Here is a 20,420-nt window from a genome sequence, read left to right as displayed (position 1 = left end):
ATATAATTACTACTTGAACCAGGTACCATTATTAGGACTTAACAGAGAATAATCACTCATCTCGTGTGCTCTGGCATTAGCTGTTGCAAGAGCATTTGTTTAAAAAATCACTTATTTAAGCCTTGTTCCATTTAGCAGAACTTGAGACGCATTGTAAATATATTTACAATATGCTAAGAAGTATGTCTTCTTATAAGTACGCGTTGTGAGACATTAAAATGCCACTTAGTTGATTTTCTTTAGAGAAATGATGTACTTGTGTCACTGTGTATTAACCAAACACAATTTGCAGTGATGTATCTGACATCATAGGAAAGATGTAAGCCCCATCACAGGTAGCTGAGGCAGAACAGCTAAATACCGTCTTTCACGTGTCAAATACCGTACTGGCAGCACACAAAATGTCTTATTTGGCCAAAAGCTTGTTTATTTTCCACTACAACCATGGGTTAATAAACCATATCTTTCCCTTCCCTGCGAATACCGCCCGACCTCACGGATCCTGCCGATGGAGATCAGCACCGCGGACAGCGCCGGCCGCCGGCACGTGCTAGCGCCGGGCCGCCCCCGCGCCCGCCCCGCCCCGCCCCGCCCCGCCCCGCCCTGCCCCGCGGGGGGCTTGGAGAGCGGCTGGAAAGGGAGAGGCCGCGCTCGGTGTGTACATCCCACCAGAGAGCGAATGGAGAGGGACTGGTGTCAGTCCCAGAGCACCTGTGCAAGGTACACAAGGAGGCAGCGCTGGTGGCAGACGGCTCGGGTGCCAGTGGCCCCTGAAGCCCTGGCTGCCCGCTACCAGGGACACTGGGTGCAGACATCTAGGTTGGTAGCGGCTAGAGGAATTATGGTGTCAGGCCTGAGTGGGAACACTAGACAGAGTAAGGGTGGAGGAAGAGATGGTAATGCTACGCTGCTTCCTACTCCTGGCAAAAACAAATGCTGAGTGTGTAAAATTTCATTTGCACCCTCTATGTGTTAGGGGTTAGCATAAGGTTAGCAAACTACGGCCATGGGTAGTTTTCCCCTTGGAATCTCCTCTCAGCCATTTCCCCATCTTAGAGGTGGTAGTCAATTCCAGGACAATCAAAAGGAAATATTGGCTGTGTGGGGTGTGACATGCAGCTCTTCCCATCCTCCTTGCATTGCATATATGTAGTTTTTCTGACTACCATTATGGGTTCTGCTGTTCATTATGGGAAACATGATCACCAACTGCAGTTAGAGCCAATGTCATTACGTAATAAAGTTTCTTCCTGATTGCTGTCCAGAGGTCCAGAATTTCACTTTAAGTAATAATCTAACAAAAGTATGTATTTATATATAGAGAAGAAAGTACAGACACCGTAATTATGTATTTTTGTACATTCATGTTTAAATATGCAATAAATTTGCAAATGTGTAAAGAGAAAATTTTTACACAAAAATATTCCCACTTTCAAATGAGCTTTTACAACAGCAGAAGTCAAATAAGTAAAATAAGTATCAAATGCCTATGTCTGTTGATAATCAATCCAATTAACATTTAAAAGCTTGAAACAAGTTTTTCCAGTCATCATGTACATTCAGTATTTTCAAATCTACTTTCTCATAAGCTTCATCTTATGAAGGGAACAGTCTTGCAGCTGTAATCTTATTTTTAGCCTCAATATATTTGTAATTTTATGGAGCTGCACAAAATCTTACTAGCAGTTTGATTAAATGTATATTGACATTCAAAACATTCTGTGGAATTTAATGGGAAGCAACACAGAAATGCAAATTTTTGGGGGTTTTGTTTTTCAAAAGCACGCCAGTGTTCATTTCTTTCCCATATTATTTCCAGAATAGAACTAAGCATCATTGTTATAGACCTTTTCTGTAACCACCTTTCCTATCAAAAGAGCTGAGGTAGCAACAGCTGTACAGAGTTAACACCAGAGTAGAAAGAGTAATACATTTTGTACTTCTAAGACGAGCTGGTTGGGAATTTTCCAGTCTGTTTCCCTGGCTAGTCTCCCATCTTGGGGACTCCTGAGAAACTGCAGCTACACAGGTTCCAAGGTGATCTGGCTGTTTAGGAAGCAAACAGAATGGCAAAAGACTGTTTATGATTTCTGAGGAAGTAACATTTGCTTTATCTGTTAGTGAACATATATGACTTTTTGTCTTGATTAGGGATAAAAGCCCTTTTCTTTCTTTCTCTCAAAAAATTTAAATTTTTCACGGAAGGGGAGGTTTCCTTGCCTTTATATTTGAGTCAAGTTTCAGGCTGCATGGGGAAGCTCTCTGCAGACTTCTGTTTTGTGCCTTGTGTTGTTTTCAATAAATGTGTGGGACTGAAAGCTGCATCTGATCCTGCTGTTATGAAAATCCTTATTGTCAGAGCCTGAGAAAAATAGTGTCTTTCAGTCTTCTAGACTGTGGAAATATGTTAATATATAGCTAACTGACTAGAATGCCTAAATACGTTTTTCCACAAAAGAACTCTTTTTCTAAAACAATGGAAGGAATAATATAATATTAAGTTTACTCAATACAGATTTGAGAGGAAACCTCCCACTAAAATGAAAACAGAGTAGCATGGAAAAATGGCTTAACATGAAATAACTAGTTAGAAGTAAAAGTTTTGTGGAAGAAATGTCAATATGACTAATGAAATAATAGAAGAGAAACAGAAGTTAAAGAAATGGAGATTAACAGATAAATCCTGACAAAATACATACACTTCGAAAACCAAATCTGTGCTGGAAGTAATAAGAAAAGAATTGGGTTTATTTTCAATTCTCAAAACAGGCTAGTTATCCAGGACCTTTTAGAATAATTATTCAAGTTTTTCGTGCAAAACTGTTTGCATGATCACATAATGTACATTTATTTAGCCAGCTAGGTACTTGGTGGTGCGACAAAGCCGGGAAGCCGCACGTTCTGATCAAATTCTGGCCGCGGCGGCGGGCTCCCCGGCGCTGCTGCCTCAAGCAGCACAGAGAGGTCACCTCCCGGTCCCCTCCCCACCTGTGAGATTGGACAACGGTGACTTTCGCATGTAAAACGCCTTGAGATCTATGGATGAGAAGTCGTGTCACGAGGAAAACAAGGAATGGATGGGGAAGTAACTTTTGTGTAGTCCATGATGCAGGCGGTGGGCTTAAAGGGTTAAATATTAGTCATTACAGATTTCGGTTGGCATTTTCTTCTCGGATGAACGGGCCCTGGAGGCCGGCAGCGGCCGCGGGCTACGGGGCGGCTTCCACACAGGGCTGAGGGACCGATCGGCCCGGCAGGCGCCGGACGGAAAGGCAAGGGGCCGGTGAATTCCCGGGAGGGGCAGCAAAAACAGAAAGCCAAACTTGGGGAAAGGGGAGAAGACACAGGCTCGCTTAAAGAGAAAAAAAAAAGGAAAAATTTTAAATAAAACCCCCCCCCGAACGCACGAAGGCGCAGCCCGTTCCCCCCCGCCCCTGCCCGCGCCGCCATCTCCTCACCGCCGCGCCTCGGCCCGCGCCTCGCGTCGCCCAGCGGCCGTGGCGGCGCGCGCCCTTCCCGCCGCCGCTGGCGCAGCCCGCCCGGCCGCCTGACGGCGCTGCCCTCGGCGCAGGCGCAGGCGCAGGCCGGGGCGCGGTGGGGGGGGCCGGCGCGGCACCGCGCCCTCGCTCCGCGTCCCGGGCGGTGTCTCAGTGCAGCCATGTCTGGCGGCGCGAGGCGGCGGGGCGGGCGCGGTCGGCGGCGCCCTCTGTGAGGCGGCGGACGAGCGGCGGCGGCGGGCATTCATGTCGGCGGCCAGGGATTAGCGCGGCGGACAGCGAGCCGAGCGGAGGGGGCGGCCGACCCGCCGCCTCCTTCCCGCGGGGTCTCCGGCGGGAGAGAGCCGTACCCGGCTGGCGGGGGCGGGGGGACATGGCTGACCGGAGCGCGCCGAGCTGCCACCTGCGGCTGGAGTGGGTCTACGGTTACCGGGGCCACCAGTGCCGCAACAACCTCTACTACACGGCGGCCAAGGAGATCGTCTACTTCGTGGCGGGGGTCGGCGTGGTCTACAGCCCCCGGGAGCACCGGCAGAAATTCTACCTGGGGCACCAGGACGACATCATCAGGTACCGCCGCGGGCCGCCTGGCCGCATCCCGCCGCGGGCCCCGGGCGCCCGGCTCGCCCCCCGCCCGGCTCGCCCCCCTCCCGCTCCTCCCGGCGTCCTGGCGCGGGGCGCGAGTACCCACCGGCCGCCCTGGGAGCCGTCCCGGTCTCTCCGGCGATCCCTCCCGCCTCCGGTCCGGCGCCCCGGGGCTCGGGGGAGCGGATCGAAATACGTGAAGGACAGTCAGCGCTTCCTCGCCCCCGCCGCCCTCCCCGTCCAGGCTTCGCCGTGGGTAGAAACAGCCTGGAAATAGCTGTTGGCCGTCGGGTATAGCGGGCCGTGGCTGTGCCGGTCCCCTCCGCCGGTCCCCCGTGCCGAAACTTGCCGGGGCGCCTGTGCGGCCGGCGCGGCAGCCCCAGGGTCGCCGCTCGGTCCCCGGCCGCCCCCGAACGTCAGCGGGCCGGCGGGAGGTGAGGGGGTAATCCCGTGTGTGCCCTGAAGTACTTGGGCTGCGGAGGAGGGTTAATCTGCGGCAGGTAGACCTTTGGCTCACATTTAAAAGGCAACGATTACGTGGGGAATTAGTGGTTTGCCTGTAAACTCATGCAACTTTTAGGGCAATCTTAAAAGATCAGCCTTTCTTGGAAAATTGTGGTATCCCCTGTAGCTCAGTAGTTCAGTTGGCAGTAAATGTTATCCGGTGCTGCAGTGCATTGAAAAAAAAATTACAAACTGATGTCGCAGAAGAAATGTGCTGGTGTTATTTCTTAAATGTATTGTCACTCAAAGGATGCTTTTATGAGCCTAGTGGTGCTGTGAGATCAATGAGAGAATTTGAGGAGAATGAAGGGCAGATGTGAGCCTGAGTCATCAATCCTTTCCCTTCCAGTAGGTGTCATTGCGGATGGATTTTTAAATTCTGATTTCCTTTCTCTTCCTGTTAGGGTAAGAGGTAGCAGTAGACAATTTTTTAGGTAATTTACAGCACGAAATTTGTTTTCTATGGTGCTTAGTGCTCCAAGGCATGTCTTTAGTGTGTGTTACTCATGTGAGTAACAGGTATTACCTGCAGAGAGCAGAATAGATGTTTTGTCTTTCATTTAAGCTTTTAGACACATGAGAAAACTTGGTCATAATGGCCACTTTTTTTTTCTCATTGTTTAAATCTTCTTGCAGAAATTTAAGTAGTTTTGAAGTATGACCGTGAATGTCCCGTAGAAAGGTGTCATGTCTATAGTGTATTTTTCCTTGGTGCTAAAAATGTGAAGAAAAAGTAGGCAATGTACCATTATAGACGTTGTACTAGGGGAGTTGAATCAGAAGTTTGAATCCCTGTTATTCGCATCATTTAATGCTTTAACATTCTCATTCTAATCCATGAAAAAGTGTTTCTTAAGAACTGCTAGCCCTCTCAGATGTCAGGTGTTGCGGGAAATCCAGATCCACAAGTTCACATTGCACGGAGGAAGCAGTGGCTCATTACTTGTTCTGATCTAAGGTCCAAGGTTGCTGTACTATAATAGTACACATTTAATACCATGTATTCATGCATGCTTCTGAATGACACTATTTCAGTAGGACTCCTTATAGTGTAGTAATTATGTGGTTTGAGCTACAACTGGGGAAGTTGTTTAGGTTTTCCTGTGGTAACAGTGTTTTGCTCACTCTCAGTTTTGCTACGGTGTGCAACATTTGGCCAAAATGGGACAGAACTCATTATTCAGAATGGCACTGAACCAAAACAATCTGTCTTAACAAACCGGAGAGATACTATCTAATTTTTGTGGGGATGTACTTTGATTTTTGTGGTACCATGACCTGGCATACTGGAGTTTCTCCTGCTTTGAATTGCACGGATGCTGTGAGGATATAATTATGTTAAAGCATTACAGTTTTATGTAGTTGAATTTTGCATGCTTCTTAAATACAAAAGCTATACAGAAATGTTAGTATGCCTAAAGAAGAATACTCGACTTAAAAGCAGCATGGCTATTTCTAATAGTAAGATGAGACTTGCAGTGATCAGTGTTTCACTTGCTGCTTTTTCTAAAAGCAACATGGTACCATTAAATGCCATCATCCTGTACTTTTCCTGGCTGAATTTGGGTACCTAGACATGTTAGTTCTCTGTATTTAAAGCAGTCATAGTACAAAGGTTGAATTTTAAAAAAATGGATTTTTAAAATACCAGAAATGAGGTGCAAAAATTGCATTATATAATACAGTAATTAGTGTTACTGAATTTTCTCTCAGAAAATAGCAAATTTAACAGTTGTGTTGCAAAAAATTGTGTTTTAATAGGCTCAGCAAGTACCTTCCAAATGCTGAGGCGTTTGTGATGTGTTAGAGAAAGCAATGGGAGGATTGAGTGTCTCTACAAATATGGGACCTCATTTGTGAAAGCAAGCCTAGTGTCTGAAAATCTTAGGTATTTAAAGAACCAAACTTCCATGAGCACAGCTCCATAGCTACAAAGATTAAGCAGTATATATTGCATGCTACATGGTGATATTATTAGTACTCTTCATTTTGAGAATTTTTATATTATTTGCATGATTTGATGACATTCTAATTTTATGTATCAGTCAGAAAGAGAGGAATTGCAATTCTTAAGTCAGACACCAGTTCCTTAATAGTAGAAACAGTATTAGATTAACGGACAGCTAGAGGATATTTTCCTTTGGAAAATTTCTAGCACTAACAGTTTGTCTTCTGCTGTGAAGTTTTACCTCCTTTTATTAAACAGAAACCTATAAATCTGCTGTAAGATTGTTATGATTAGATGTTTTAATGTAATTTATTGCCAGTGTAAATGTCTAATCTCAATTTTAATCACAGTATCCACCCCTCCACCCCCCCTACCCCCTCCCCGGCTCAAGTTAATTGTGTATTGGAAATAGGAGAGCTCTCTTTCTGTATGTTGTCCCTCGGTTGTATCAAACAGTCTTTTGGAATAGAAGAGGGTAATTAGGATCACTTGTGGCCTCTTTTTATTAGTCTGGCTTTTTAATTGAACAATCACAGTCATCCAGCTCCATTCTGTCACTAAAAGGGCTTCTCTTGCTTTCTGGTGAGCTTTTGATTCTTATATTTTGGGGTTTATCTCTTATGAGAATTAATTTCCAGAAACCAACCCACTATTCTGGAAGATAGAAAGTATCAAGTTTTCAGTCTTATTTGCCTCACATTTCTTATGCATCTGCGCATTTTTATTGAGGTCCTGGGTGCTTGCAGACACCTGTGGAACACATCACTTAGATGCAGAAGTGCTTTGGAAATTGGCATCTTTTGGAAGTGCTGATGACTGAGGCTTTTTTCTTGCATTTTTAGGAGTAAATAAGGAGGAAAATCTTGTGCATGAAATCTCACGTGGCTTGCTTTAACGGTGCTGTCCATTGCCAGCAGCGTAACTTGGATGTACACTGTGTTTGCAGAAGATCCCCTGTCTGGCTTAGGCTGTGTATGTGTAGGAAATACTAATTTTGAATATACACATGAATTACTCCTTCAAAGTTACTGATTTAAACTGTGTGTTCTACAGGATTTTATAACCCACCAAACTAGCTTGTGCAGTGTAGATTGGTTTGCTTTATTATAGAGGAGGAAGCAGCAGTGTCTTGGTATGTTCAGGTTAGAGCTTTCCTTTGTTCTCTCTTCATAATTTTAGTGGTTTAGAGGAGCATGGCTTATTTAATGTAGGCTGTCCTTCCCTTGTCTGAGACCTTAGGGTGATTATATTTAATCTTGATCTCTATAAAGATTTCAGAAAATGCCCCTTCAGAGTATTAACTTGTCATACTGGAAACTGATGCTCGTGTTGAGGCCCCTTATCTGCCTGGGCTAGCTAAAGCATGTTCATGTACCTTAGTTTCTCTGATGGAAGGTGAGAAAATTGGAAACCCTGAACACATCCATCTTTTAAAATGAATGTCTCCTGGCAAAAGCCTTTGATGTTACCTGGACTATTCTCTATGCTGACATGCTCCAAGGAGACTTTTAGAATATTTTTTTTTCCTTTTGATGCATGTTTTCTCTTCCCCCCTACCCCCATACTAGGCCTGTGACCCATCCTTTTTTGTGAGCTTAAGAATATTGGAATTTTTCTGGGAATTAACTCTTCATGTGACATTCATGATGCTATTGAAAAGCAAAAGCAAAACCTAAGATCGAACCAGTGCATCATTTGAGATCTTTAGTAGACTTGGCAAAAATGATGTTTTGCTTTCCTTGAGATTTGTTCTTCAGTTCAAATGTTAGCACCCATTCGTAAGCCTGCCCTTGTGTACCATTATCTCTATGCTGGTGCAAAAAAACTGCACAGCCATGCAGGTCAAAGAAGAAGAGGAACTATGTTTTTCTGTCAAAGGGAGACAAATCAGGAAAGAGTTGTTACCCCATCCTACTTTTTAAATATCCATCATATGAGTTAGCGGCAAATAATAGCGCTGTTGTATGCTCATCCAAGAACTTTCTCACCAGTAAACTGTAACTACTTGATTAAGATATCTATGATACATTTAGGTTTTGTTCCTAAACATAGTAGCTAGCTCATCTTATGCTAGAAAAAAATGCTTGAATTTCTGCTGATAATACAATCTCTAGCTCTGCTGTAGAGCAACCATAGGCTGTGTTTAATAAGTTAATTTCCCTACTTGTCTAGAAATCTGTGTATTTTTCCTTGTCTTAGATTAAGTCGGGGGGAAGGAATCATGCATTGTCTACCGTGGGACTCGCAGAGTTCTGTTTTTAGGGCAGATAAAACTTCAAGTCATGCAGAAAATATTAAAACTTTACTGTTAGGAGTTCTAGCACCAGAAACTAACAGATCCCTTGCCACAGAGACAGAGGACAAAGAAATTGGTACTATCTTCAGTTTGGTTAAAAAATCTGGTTCTTTCCCCCTTTGTGCCCCTCTGTGTCCAGGACTGTAGAGGGGTAAATTGCATGCGTATAGAAGGCAGAGATATATGCAAGATAGACAGCAAGAATTTCTCTGTATTCTGGCAGAAATAGGGTTTGTTTGTTTCCAGCAAAATAGTTCACTTGTCTTAACAAAAGCTCTGATTTAGACACTTTTTCTTATTTATTGATGTGAACTCTCTAGGCATCATCTTGGACTTTGTTTCCCAAGGAACAAAACGAAGCAACCAAAACTCTGGCCACTTTGAACTGCAGTCTTTATTTAAAACTGTCATCTTTCACATTTCAGAATTTGGCTCAATCTACAAGAGGTAGTCCTGCTGGAGATTCTGTGATATTGCTCCTGTATTTAAAGACAAAACAAGCCATTTCTTTCTAGTGCCAACAATTCTGAGGTTCTAGTGAAAATCAAAATCTTTAAAACCATGTCTGTTCCCTGGGGGTAGTGCTGTCCACCAGCTTGGTTTGAAGGAGATTTTTCTGCCTGTTGCTGCACCCTCAACATTAGTCTTAACCATCAGCATCCAAGAAATTGTTGGACTTTGTCAGCTGGTAAGACTGCTACTAGGTACTGCTCTCAGGAGGCAGGTCCAGGCATTCTTATGTGTGGCTGTCAACTGTGGTTTGCCATCAGAAATTCTAGCAGTGCAGTGATTAATCACATCCTAGTTTGGGATGATGATTCTGGTCTTTTCCTCATCCTCTCTTCTTGTTAAATATGCGTTGTTACGACTTTTAGTTGTTGGATGACTTCTGTAAAGATGCTGTGTATTTCTACCACCTCCTTGTATCACTGCCTCTTTGTTCCCTTTTCATTGTTAGATCCATGTCATGAGAAAACCTTAGGAAAGAAGATAGTATCTTTTATCAGAAAAAGAGCCAAACAGAAGGTTTCACAGGAATGTGGAAGGAGGGATATAGTTTTGTTTCCATCTTTTCTGCTTCTCTAGTAGACTGACACCCCAAGATCCATGCTAGTTGTCAAAACCCTCAACAGATAATTGAAGTAATTTAAATTTAGGGTACCTGCTGTCAGATTTATTGTCTTGTTCTTGTCTGGAATAAATGGTGTATGTCTCTGACCTAACTCCAGTTGACAGTTGAGCACGAATGTTAAGCAGTAGATACTATGTACAGCTACAAAAGTCTCTCAGATGGAATTCTATCAATTGGTTTGGCAGCAGATCCGTGAGTTTTCACCAGGAATTTCATGTTTAGTTGTGTATTTTGGATTCCAGGGAATGTAACTGAATGAATACCACAGTTGCCACATGTAGAGATATCTCTTAGTTATCCATTACATGTGCAACCTCTTCTGTCTTTTTGTGTAACTAATGTGATAGAGGGAAAACAAGCTTGTTCTGGTGAGGAATTCATTGCATGCCCTTGAATTCTATGCAGTCCCAATCTTTTTTTCTAGAAGAGAACTCTGTTGTTTATTTGTGTGTGGAAATGTAATCTCCCAAATTATTTCAAGACTCACAGCTTTTGAAGGCGGCCAGTCATCCCCCTTTGGATCTTCTAATACTTTACCAGAGGAAAACAGGAGTAAAATCCATCTTACGGTTTCACCTCAAATGAGAAATGGGTCATGCATAGAAACACCTCAAAATGTTGCTTGTGTTGTACTTATGAAATTTACAAGGTGCATACGTTCTGGATTATTAGGGATGGTCCTGGGAAACCAGTCTTTGTCCTTAAGTCCCAAAGAAAGTCTTTGGTAGGAATCCTTTCCCTCTACTCAGCACTGGTGAAGCCATGCCTGGAGTACCGTATCTGAGGTCCCTCGTCCAAGAGAGATATGGTGCTACTAGAGAGAATCCAGTGAAGGGCTGTGAAGTTGACCAAGGAACTGGACCATCTCTCTTGAGGAAAGGCTGGCAGAGTGGGGACCATTTAGCCTAGAGAAGAGAAGGCTCAGAGAAGGTCTAATCAATGTATATAAATACCTGAAGAGCAAGTGTAAAGAAGATGGAGCCAGGCTCGTTTCAGTGGTGCCCGGTGACAGGTCAAGTGACTTTCCAACCAAAAATCAAAACTGGAGCCCCAAGCTCAACAGTAGGGGCTTCCAGAATTAGAGGTTCAATTCCAAAACTTCAGGATTTTGGCTACAAACATCAATTTATGATCTTTTTCCTATGTGCAAATTCAAATAAAAATAATTTCACGTAACTATCTAGTTAAGGAATTTTATATTATTTTTTCTTGAAGAAAATTAGACTTTGAGAATAGATTTTGTGTTTTTTTAGTATGTAATGGAATGTTTGCTGTGAAACCTAATAGCTTTAATAGTTTGTTTTCTTCAAAGAACAGCAGGCTTTGGAGTACATGCTGGAGCATGACAACTGAGGTTCATTCTCCATTCACACTTGATGAGGCAACAGTGTTCTTGCTTTAAAGATTGAAAGCAATGTAACACTGAAATGATATAATGTATACTGTTCAGATAAATTATTACAGCAACCCAAATCTCTTGAATAGATTAACTCACCAAGCTAATGTACTTTCTGAATAAGGCATTCTCCTTTTCTGAATACAGTATGTTGAAGGACTGATTGGGTTTTTTTCCAAAACTTTGGATTTTAACTTCAAAATCAAGTTGTCTTCTTAGCTTATTCTTAGACTTACATGGTGCCATGTTTGTTTTGTTTATACTAAAGATAAATCCATCTACTCTTTGTAATCTCCAGATGATCTTTAAGGGCATAATCAGTTTATTTCCCTCCATTAAAGAGCTTGTGACTTAATAGGACCTAAATTATGTCATAATTAAACTAATCAGTACTCCTATGAACCTCTAGCTCAAGTAGCTTTTGACTGTCTATCAGTCAAAATGGCATTTCTTACAGCAGAAGTAATTGCTAGGACAAGGAGTGAGGTAATTACTCCATTGACCATTTCATTTTATGCCATGGTTCACAAGGAGAAAGTCCCAGTTAAGCTCTGTCCAGCTTTTCATGTTAAGTGAACTCTAATTGTCAAATGTGTAAAAGTCTGGAGGGAAGATTCGTGTTCAAATCTTAAACAGATCAGCGGGAGAGAGGAGAGAGAATGATCTGATTTTTCCTTGAGGAAAACTGTTTTCTGGGTAGTTCTAGAGCTGTTCTGAAACATGTGTTATACCAGGCTGGAAGATCTTTGAGGGATTTATTGTCAGATCTTCATTTCAAGTTCTTCTTTACTGAGAGCTTTGTGTGTCATCTTTTTAAAAAATATCTTTTGCTTGGATTTGGTTTGATAAAATTAAAATATTTTAGGAATATAGAATAAAATATTACCTGGATTCAGTTTTGAAATGGGACTAGAGTGTGCCTATCGGTTAATATGCCTGCATACCATTGAAAACTTTATTTTTTCCAATTAAAACTACATTAATAGAAATACCAAAAATATCCAATCAGAATTGAATATCTGAAACAGACTAGAAGTTGATTAAAGTAGATCAACGCAGCAAGGAGCTACAGGCTTATGAGCGTGCCTTCATGCATCGTGCTTTTCATAGCCAGCAGTCACATCACCTTCTGATCTGATTCTGTCAGCACTCACAGGCAGGGTCAGCTCAGGTCAATACTTAAATGAGGAAACATCTTGGTGCTGTAGAAAATGCTTTTCCTGATTTGGTAGTTGGCTCTTCTTCTCAGAACTGATACAACAGCATGAAGGTCTAGGACAACATCAGAGAACAGGAAGTATAACCAAAGGCTTAATAATGTTTGATCTTTAAAAAAATTAAGGGATTTTTCTGTAGAAATTGTGAGGTCTGCCCTAATATTTTAACTTTTCCAAATTGCAGTCAGAGCAATTAAGATTCTGCTTACCTATGTTTTCAGTGTTTTATTTTGTTAGTCCTCCTTTTCATATAGGTAGGAAAGTAGATTGTATTGCTGGCTGCTTTTTAACAGCATGATGAAATTCACTTACTATTGTGTTTACAAAGTTATGATAGTGATAGACCATAGCTTAGCATGTTTCAACAGAAGAATTCTTTTGAAGTGTTTGTCTGAAGTGAAATGTTTGGGTTTTTTTAATGCAAAATCTAAAGTTTTGGATAAGACATAAAATAAATTTCATTTTTAAATGTTAACTACTTAAGAGTTGATTTTTTTTCCCCCTTTCTAAGTGTTTTAGATTGAAAAACATAGTATACTAATTCTGTCTGACATATCAAAAATTAGTTTAGATTTTACCGTGATTATTAACAGAAGCACTGTAAGCTTTTTTAAAAAAAATACATCAGTTGAAACAAAACCTGAAATAATTATAAAACCTTCCAAAACAACAACAATCATAAAAAGTTATTTCTAGTTTTATGTCGTATACAGCTTTTGTTTTTTTAAAGTTTAAGCTGACATTGGCATAAAACTGAAAAAGCCAGGAGAATTTAGTTTTACACTTCGTAATATCTCAAGGGGTTGTTTTACTTCAAAATGTAGTTTACCCAGTTTTTCAAAATATTATATCACTTGTAGAGTTAATATTTGTGATTTAGGACAGCACTTTTGTCTAGCATCAAGGACTTGAAAAGAAAAATAATTTGTTACTCATGAAAGTGGCAAAGCTGTCTAATCTGTATTGATAAGGATCAGTCAGATGCTCAATTTAAAATTTAGATTTCTTAAGTTACATTTAGAATTATGCTGTTATAGTATTGGCAAGGAAATTGCTTTATGCACAATATATTTATTTGAGTTTGAATAATTGTTACTTTCGGTACTTCCACATGGTAGACCAAGTTACTGAGCACTTAAAATAACCTGAAAAGAAAAATTAAGTATCATTTCCTTTGAACTTATGTGGCAGAAAGTGAAAGTTCCCCGGCTACCTTAATAATTCAGTTGAATGTTTAACGTAGATGCTATTGAATGTTCTTTTCAAAATACATAGTCAAGATTTTCTGCACAGTGAGGTTCTGATGTGAGTGCCATCTGGTGTAGTATGAATTTCCCCAGGCGCATCAGTGAAGCACCTTAGAGGATGTTACAGATACATATAAATTACTTGCATTGGGACACATTGCTCTGGTTACACCAGTGGCTAAAGGAGACTTTCATTTCTACAAGAAATAACCAATGTCCTTATTTGCATTGCTGTTGTAGTTATTAAGATAATAATAGACTTTGAAAATGCAGTGCTTGATTTGCACAAAAAAAAGTCATAATCAGCCAAGACTGCCTTAACTCTTGGTGGTAAAAGGTACAATTTGAATTTTTAATCTGGGCTTATAACGAAACATAAATATTAGTTCTATATTGCAAAAGATACAAACCACAAAGAATTGCAGCGTGTGCACCATCTGATATCGCATCCTTGGAATATTTTTGGTGTTGACCACCTTTACTTCCATTTCAAGTTCTTGTCTTTCTGCTTAAATTTTGGTCATGAAAATGGCAAAAATGATATCAGCATTACTAAGAGAGAGGACAAACTGGTACTTGTTAGTAGCTGGTGTCAGTTGACCGAAATCACTTTTGGAGGTGTCTCCATCAGCCTGTGATCATGAGGAAAATCTGTCCTTTGAAGGCGCCGTCCTGACATACCTATTATTTTGGCGATGGGTAAGATATTCCCCTTCCTTTATGCTGCATTTAAAGCAAGTTGTCTTTGCCTGACAATTTTTCTTAGAAAAGCAGTTTTTATTCTTTTGCCTAGCTGCTAGAGGATACCTGTATTATTAAATCTCTAGAGAAGTATTCTTCTTCTTCAGAATAACTTTCCTTGGCCTAGTTGAAAAAGACTTTCCTTTAACTGGAAATCCTCAGTACTGTTGAGAGGCTTCCTGGATCTGTAAGATGGTGCCTGATGCTTATCCTGCTATGAAAGCCCTGGGTATTCAGATGTTATTTCAAAAGATAGAGTGGACAACCCTTCCACCTGTTTTTTCACAGTTTTCTAATTTCATGGCACTGCTTGATCTTCCAAGCATTTTCAGGAGTTTTCTTTATACTCTCTATTGCTTAAGCCTGCAGACATGATGGATCAAGACCCCTATCTGTATGCCCAGATCAGTCTGATTCTTTTGCTTTAGAAACATGTGTTACTTCCAGTCATTTTAGTCAAAACAAAACCAAAGTACTTCCATCCTAACAGCCATGTCCAGCTCCTTATTGCTTAAATATTCGTGCTTATTGCTTAAAAACACTTTGAGAAGTGTATTTGAGGACTCACTTTTTTGGAGGTATCTTGGTGTCATTTTTCTGTGGGTTAGCGTTGTTTTGCATAAGAATGATGTTCCTATGCTGAAAAGCAGTGGATTCATACAATGAAAGTAGTAACTCCTCTTGAGCTGTGAATTGAAATGCCTCTTTTTCTGAGCTGAGGTAAGCCAGTTTGTTCACAGGATTTTTTTTTTTACTTTAGACCATCTAAATATAAACAGAATGATTAGGTTTTGAGATAGTAAGTGGAAATAAAAGAATCTTACATGTACGCTTTCAATTAGTTCCAAGAGATTTCTCTGCATTTGATTCAGCTAACAAACTGCTGGGATGAATATCCAGTCTTTAGAACCAGGACCTTCAGAAAATCGTCACCTATGCATCCTTCTAGAACAACCTGTGTCTAATCAGTGGATGGTGGGTAGGATTTTTGGCTGGCACTGGACACCTGAGCAGACCCCGGCATTCTGTTCAGATTTGAACTTTCTTCTGCACAAGGATTGCTGTGACTTTAGTGGATGTTCCTTGGACCACTGAATTGAAGAGTCAAGAGAAATGGGTCCAAAGAGTTAGTGATGTAACTTTGGAGGAAATAATGTCATTTTGAGCAGTGTTTGGCTTTATAGGTACCACAAGTGGTACTTCCACTGATGGTTTAGCCAGATCTGTGACAGACAACTTGCAGGGAAATTTTTCATTTGCCTTTTACATTGTGTTGACTATAGGATGTACTGTAATTCAAGCTTCCCTTGCCTTCATACAAGCTATATTGATTAAATATTTAACATAAAATTATCTGTAAAAAAAGTGCTTGATTCAGGTGAAAAATTCAGCTGAGCAGAACAGAAACAAAACTGAGGCAAAGAACCAGACCTAAAAATAAAGCAAAAGTGTCCAAGCTGAAAATCATGTTTATAAAGTGCTCATGATTATAGTAAAATCACTCTGTTCTTACCTCTAGCTCACACTTTTCACTTCTGATTATATATTTTATTTTTTTCTACCAGAATTGCAGAATGAAATTTGTAGATATGGCATAGTTTTATAACAATATTCTAGAAGAGTAGGTGTAAAAGAATTGTTTTACTGCTTTACTTCTTTCTGCTTACGTGGTCCATTTCTTGTGACTAAATCTAGTTGGATATAATGTTAAAAATAACAGTAACCCTTCAATTTGCTGAGTTACAGGTGCCTGAAAACATTACACATACATACAATCGGGAAAAAAACCCAAAACCTACTTAACAGTAGAAGTCACTTAAAAATACTTACATGTTTTAGATATTTAAGGTGAGTGGTGGTGAAGTGCCTTCATTATATCGAGATAGTATGCACACAGAATGAGTGGATTAATTTTATGTTTTGGTTAGCTGACAACTGTATAAACCTTCTCCTGACTTTTAGAACTGCGTTAATCCTCATTCCCTGTTTATAATCCCTCTACAAGAGCAAGCAAGGTGATTGATGCTTTATCTTAGATCAAGACAAGGCATCTGACAGCATTTGGAAATTGCCTCAAGATTTATAGCGGTGAGTGTGACATTTAGCTAAGCAGTCATCCAGAGTACTCAGGGAAATAACAGGAAAATTTGAAGAACTGGTAAATGTTTGGTTTGGTGGTTTTTTAGATCGATGTTGCACTTCAGATGATATTTGCATTTTTAGTTACCAGTTCGTCTTTCACTTACTGCTTTATGAATTACTGCTGCTTCTACCACAAAAATTAATGCCATAAAAATGAATAGTCTTTGGAATATTTTTCAGTAATAAATGAATTTTAAAATAATTGTGAATTTATATTTTGCTAGTTACAGCATATGCTTATGATAATGAATATACATTACATGACTGTTCCCAATGAGGTAAACTGGATCAGTATTCTTGAGATAAACACAATTTTAGAGCAGAAGAGTTGTATTTTCTTGAAAGTGCTGCTCATGAATATTCTTTATCCATCATCTTCTTTTTAGTGGCTTTTAGTAACTAACTTCATGAGCCCATGTGTGCAACAGTTTTCATTGCCTACCAAATACACATTGACCTTGGAGTCCTTGTAGTATTCTTACATTTTCCCATGCTGCTTTTCTGTTATGTTTATGGTTCTGGTATGTGTGGGGAGCTGTTTATTTTAGCAGACAGTATTTCATGTAAATACCTCCGTGGCCTCCATCAAATTTTTTTATAGTTTTTCTAAACAATGGTTCAGATGTTGTTCCAACTTGTAAGTGGTGCCTTGGCTCATTTCACCATTCTGGGCATGAAGTTAGATGCTGGGATGGTAAATTTGAGACAAGTGTTACAGATGTCCTTAGCTTTGCTTTTCTGTAGGAGAACACCTCTGAGTTGGCAAGATAAAGATTGACTTAGTGTTCTGTTCTGCTCTAAACCTTCTTTGGTTGGTAATGAAGTACAGTCCATTGAAGCACAGAGCATTGTGCTTATCTCAGCCTATTTCACTAACAGCTCTGCCACTGCTTTCTTCCCACTATTCCTTATTTTAAGCCAACTGCTAATTTTATCAGGGTGACCTTTCTGTATAAAATAAGAACCTTTCAAAAGTTGTCACTAATTATTCTGTGACTCCACTCCTGAATATTCAGATGTTAAGTTCTCACATAGTCAGTTAGGTTTTTCATAATATATCCCATAGGAGAGAAGACTGAATTGATGTTTAATATACTTGTTCAGAAATATGAAAGAAAATTGTACAATCTGTGATTTTTTTTCCTAATGTAATATTAGAAGATATAGTGTAAATTTCTACAATAATAGAAGATTAATCTTGTTAAAAACTGTGTATCTCTTGTGGAGAAGCATCAAACAGTAATGACTGGATAAAGGGTTGTTTGAAGGTTTTTATCATGATAGTGAAAGATTGTACCTCAAGCAAGTTTTTTTTTTGTTAACTTGAGGTCAGAAGCATCCAAAATAACCTTTTTCTGGAAAGAAATTTTTGAAATTTTCCTGTCTAAAAGATTTGAAGTAAATGATTCTTTGACCTTTAAATTATTTGTCCTGTGTATTTCTAATTTGGCAAACAGTGCAATGAGCATGCATAAAAAATGAGCGATTGTAACTGTGATAGGGATTTTTGTCATTCACTTTCCCTTTTTAGCCTGTATTTCATTGCAAACTTTATTCTAAAGTAAATGTTCTGATTTTACAACCATGCTTGTCTCAGTGTTCACATAATTAAGTGGCTACAGCATGATAATCTTTACTTCTGCTAATTAAGTTAGCTTGTAAAATGGTTAGAATGGGAAATCGGTATTTTCACTTTAATTTTAGGCCACCTCAGTTTTTTGATCTATGATAATTTTTTAGGTTTGCATACTTTTCACCAGTTGTATTCAGGAGTGAAGAAGTGGTTTCTAACTTTGTGACTGACAGATACTAACCATATTATTTAAGAGTGCTTCCTGATTTGTTAAGGGATCCCTTTTGGGTCATCAAATGTAGTTGCCAAGAGGAGGTGAATAGCTGGGCTGCCTCCTCCTTATGTTAGGGGCAGCTATTGAAGTACCTCTTCTCTCCATAGGTCTTGCTCTTCTATATTTTTTTCCTCTTCCCCCCTCCTTCTGCTTTTTTGTTGCTGGTACTAGGGAGGTTATGTTTGACACTTTGTATCTAATAATGGTTTAAAGAATGATTCTAAAGTCCTTGCATTGTCTAATGAGGAAAGAAGGAAGTTGGATATTTTTTTAGGTGGGATTCCACTCCTTTATTATCTCCAGGCTTTAGTACGTCGTGTTATTGTACGACCAGTTGTTATAATCAGAATTGCTTCTTTTATATTAATAGCTAGTAAAAGATAATAGGACTTTGTCTTAGCAAATTTATCTCCAAGTCATTTTGGAGTATATGTTATTTCTGACTTTTCTGTGAGAAGAGTTTTGCTAGGCAAATGCAAGTAATTTTGCTGCCTTCTCGTTCAAGGGTCATGTTAGAAAAGAAACTTTCCTCAGAGTGAAAACCTGGTGATGAAAGTGTTAAGATCACATAGAATTTGGAAAAAAACCTAGCACCCCTCTCAGTCAAAACATGAGGTCTCCTATTGGGACTTGCAAAATCATTCATATTTGAAAAGAAGGGGAATATCTTTCGTTCTAATTTCTTTGCTAGAGATGGTAACTCTTTCACTGGAAAGCTTAAGTCAGTCCCTTCCTTGGCAGTGGAGGAAATGACTATGCAATACAAAAATGGGCATCTGCATAAAGTGGTATACAGTTTGCAGAATCTTTTTCCTCAGTTTTGTTTGATGAGCTGGGAACTTTGCACCAGCATTAACTGTGCTCACTCTTTTTCCTTTTCTTTGAAGTTCATCTGCTCTTCCCCCTGCCTTCTGCTGAGTTTCAGAACAGATAGGAGCCCAAAGTGATTTTTAAGGTCCTCTAGATTGCTTAAAAATGTTGCTTGTTAATATAAAACCATTCAGATTTGGGGTGGGTGGGGGGGGTGGGGTGGGGATATGGAACAGTAATGACGTAAGCTGTAGCTGGGAGTAATTAATGTACAGTTTTAGTCCACCTTCCCTGTCTCCAGTTCAGACTCTTACTTTAAAGTTGGATGTTTATATAATTTAAGGAAATATGGAAAGCTATATATATAAGGAATATAGAAAGCTGTATTTGACACTATTGATGCTATGACAGTAACTGTATGGAAGACCCAGTAGTGATGCTCCATCATGAGTACTGCTTTGTTTTGTCTACGGGAAGTAAGTGTGCTCTGACTTGATCTGTTTAAACTTTGATGAGAGATATTTGCTGATTAGAGCTCTTTCTGCTTTAACAACTTCAATAGTGTGACAGAAATGGTTCACAGTTTTTCCTGTCATACTTTCTGGGGAAATATGGATAAATGAAAGGAAATAAGAAAATATCCACAACTGTATGTAAAAAATATCTGTAAACATACAATGAAAATATTTTTTTTTTGTCTCTTTACTCATGGAAACAATCACACACTTGAAATTAACTCTTAATAGGTATCTGAGATGCTGTTATTTCACTGCGGTACTCTTTTGTGCATTTTTACTGGTGCCCTAGTTTTATGAAGATCAGGAGTAGTCACATGAATATATTCTTGGATATTCATTGTTGCTAAGGAAACATCATCTTTAATACTGTATCCTTGTCTGCAGCTTGTCTGTATTAATCAATGCCTGTTAATGGCTCAGCACAAACCCAAGTAAAGATGGAAAAAAATCTTCATTTTTTTAAATTAAAAAGTAGTTTATTATAGACTACTCTCCTTCAGGATCCCCTGCCACTACAGACCTCACACAAATCGGATGGTC

The 20,420-nt window shown here is 39.8% G+C and overlaps 1 protein-coding gene across 1 annotated transcript in view; it reads left to right on the top strand.

Annotated features, from left to right (window-relative positions):
- Nucleotides 1-3,471: 3,471 nt before the first annotated feature.
- The window catches only part of EML5 (EMAP like 5), a 110,896-nt gene continuing 93,947 nt past the window's right edge, over nucleotides 3,472-20,420 (top strand). The window contains exon 1 of the mRNA XM_056344959.1: nucleotides 3,472-4,067. Coding sequence (XP_056200934.1) covers nucleotides 3,871-4,067 — 197 coding nt within the window. The 5' untranslated portion in view covers nucleotides 3,472-3,870. The remainder of the gene's footprint in view (nucleotides 4,068-20,420) is intronic.

Source organism: Falco biarmicus, chromosome 7, assembly GCF_023638135.1.
Source record: "Falco biarmicus isolate bFalBia1 chromosome 7, bFalBia1.pri, whole genome shotgun sequence".
NCBI lineage: Eukaryota > Metazoa > Chordata > Aves > Falconiformes > Falconidae > Falco > Falco biarmicus.
This window is presented reverse-complemented; position numbering and strand designations above follow the sequence as displayed.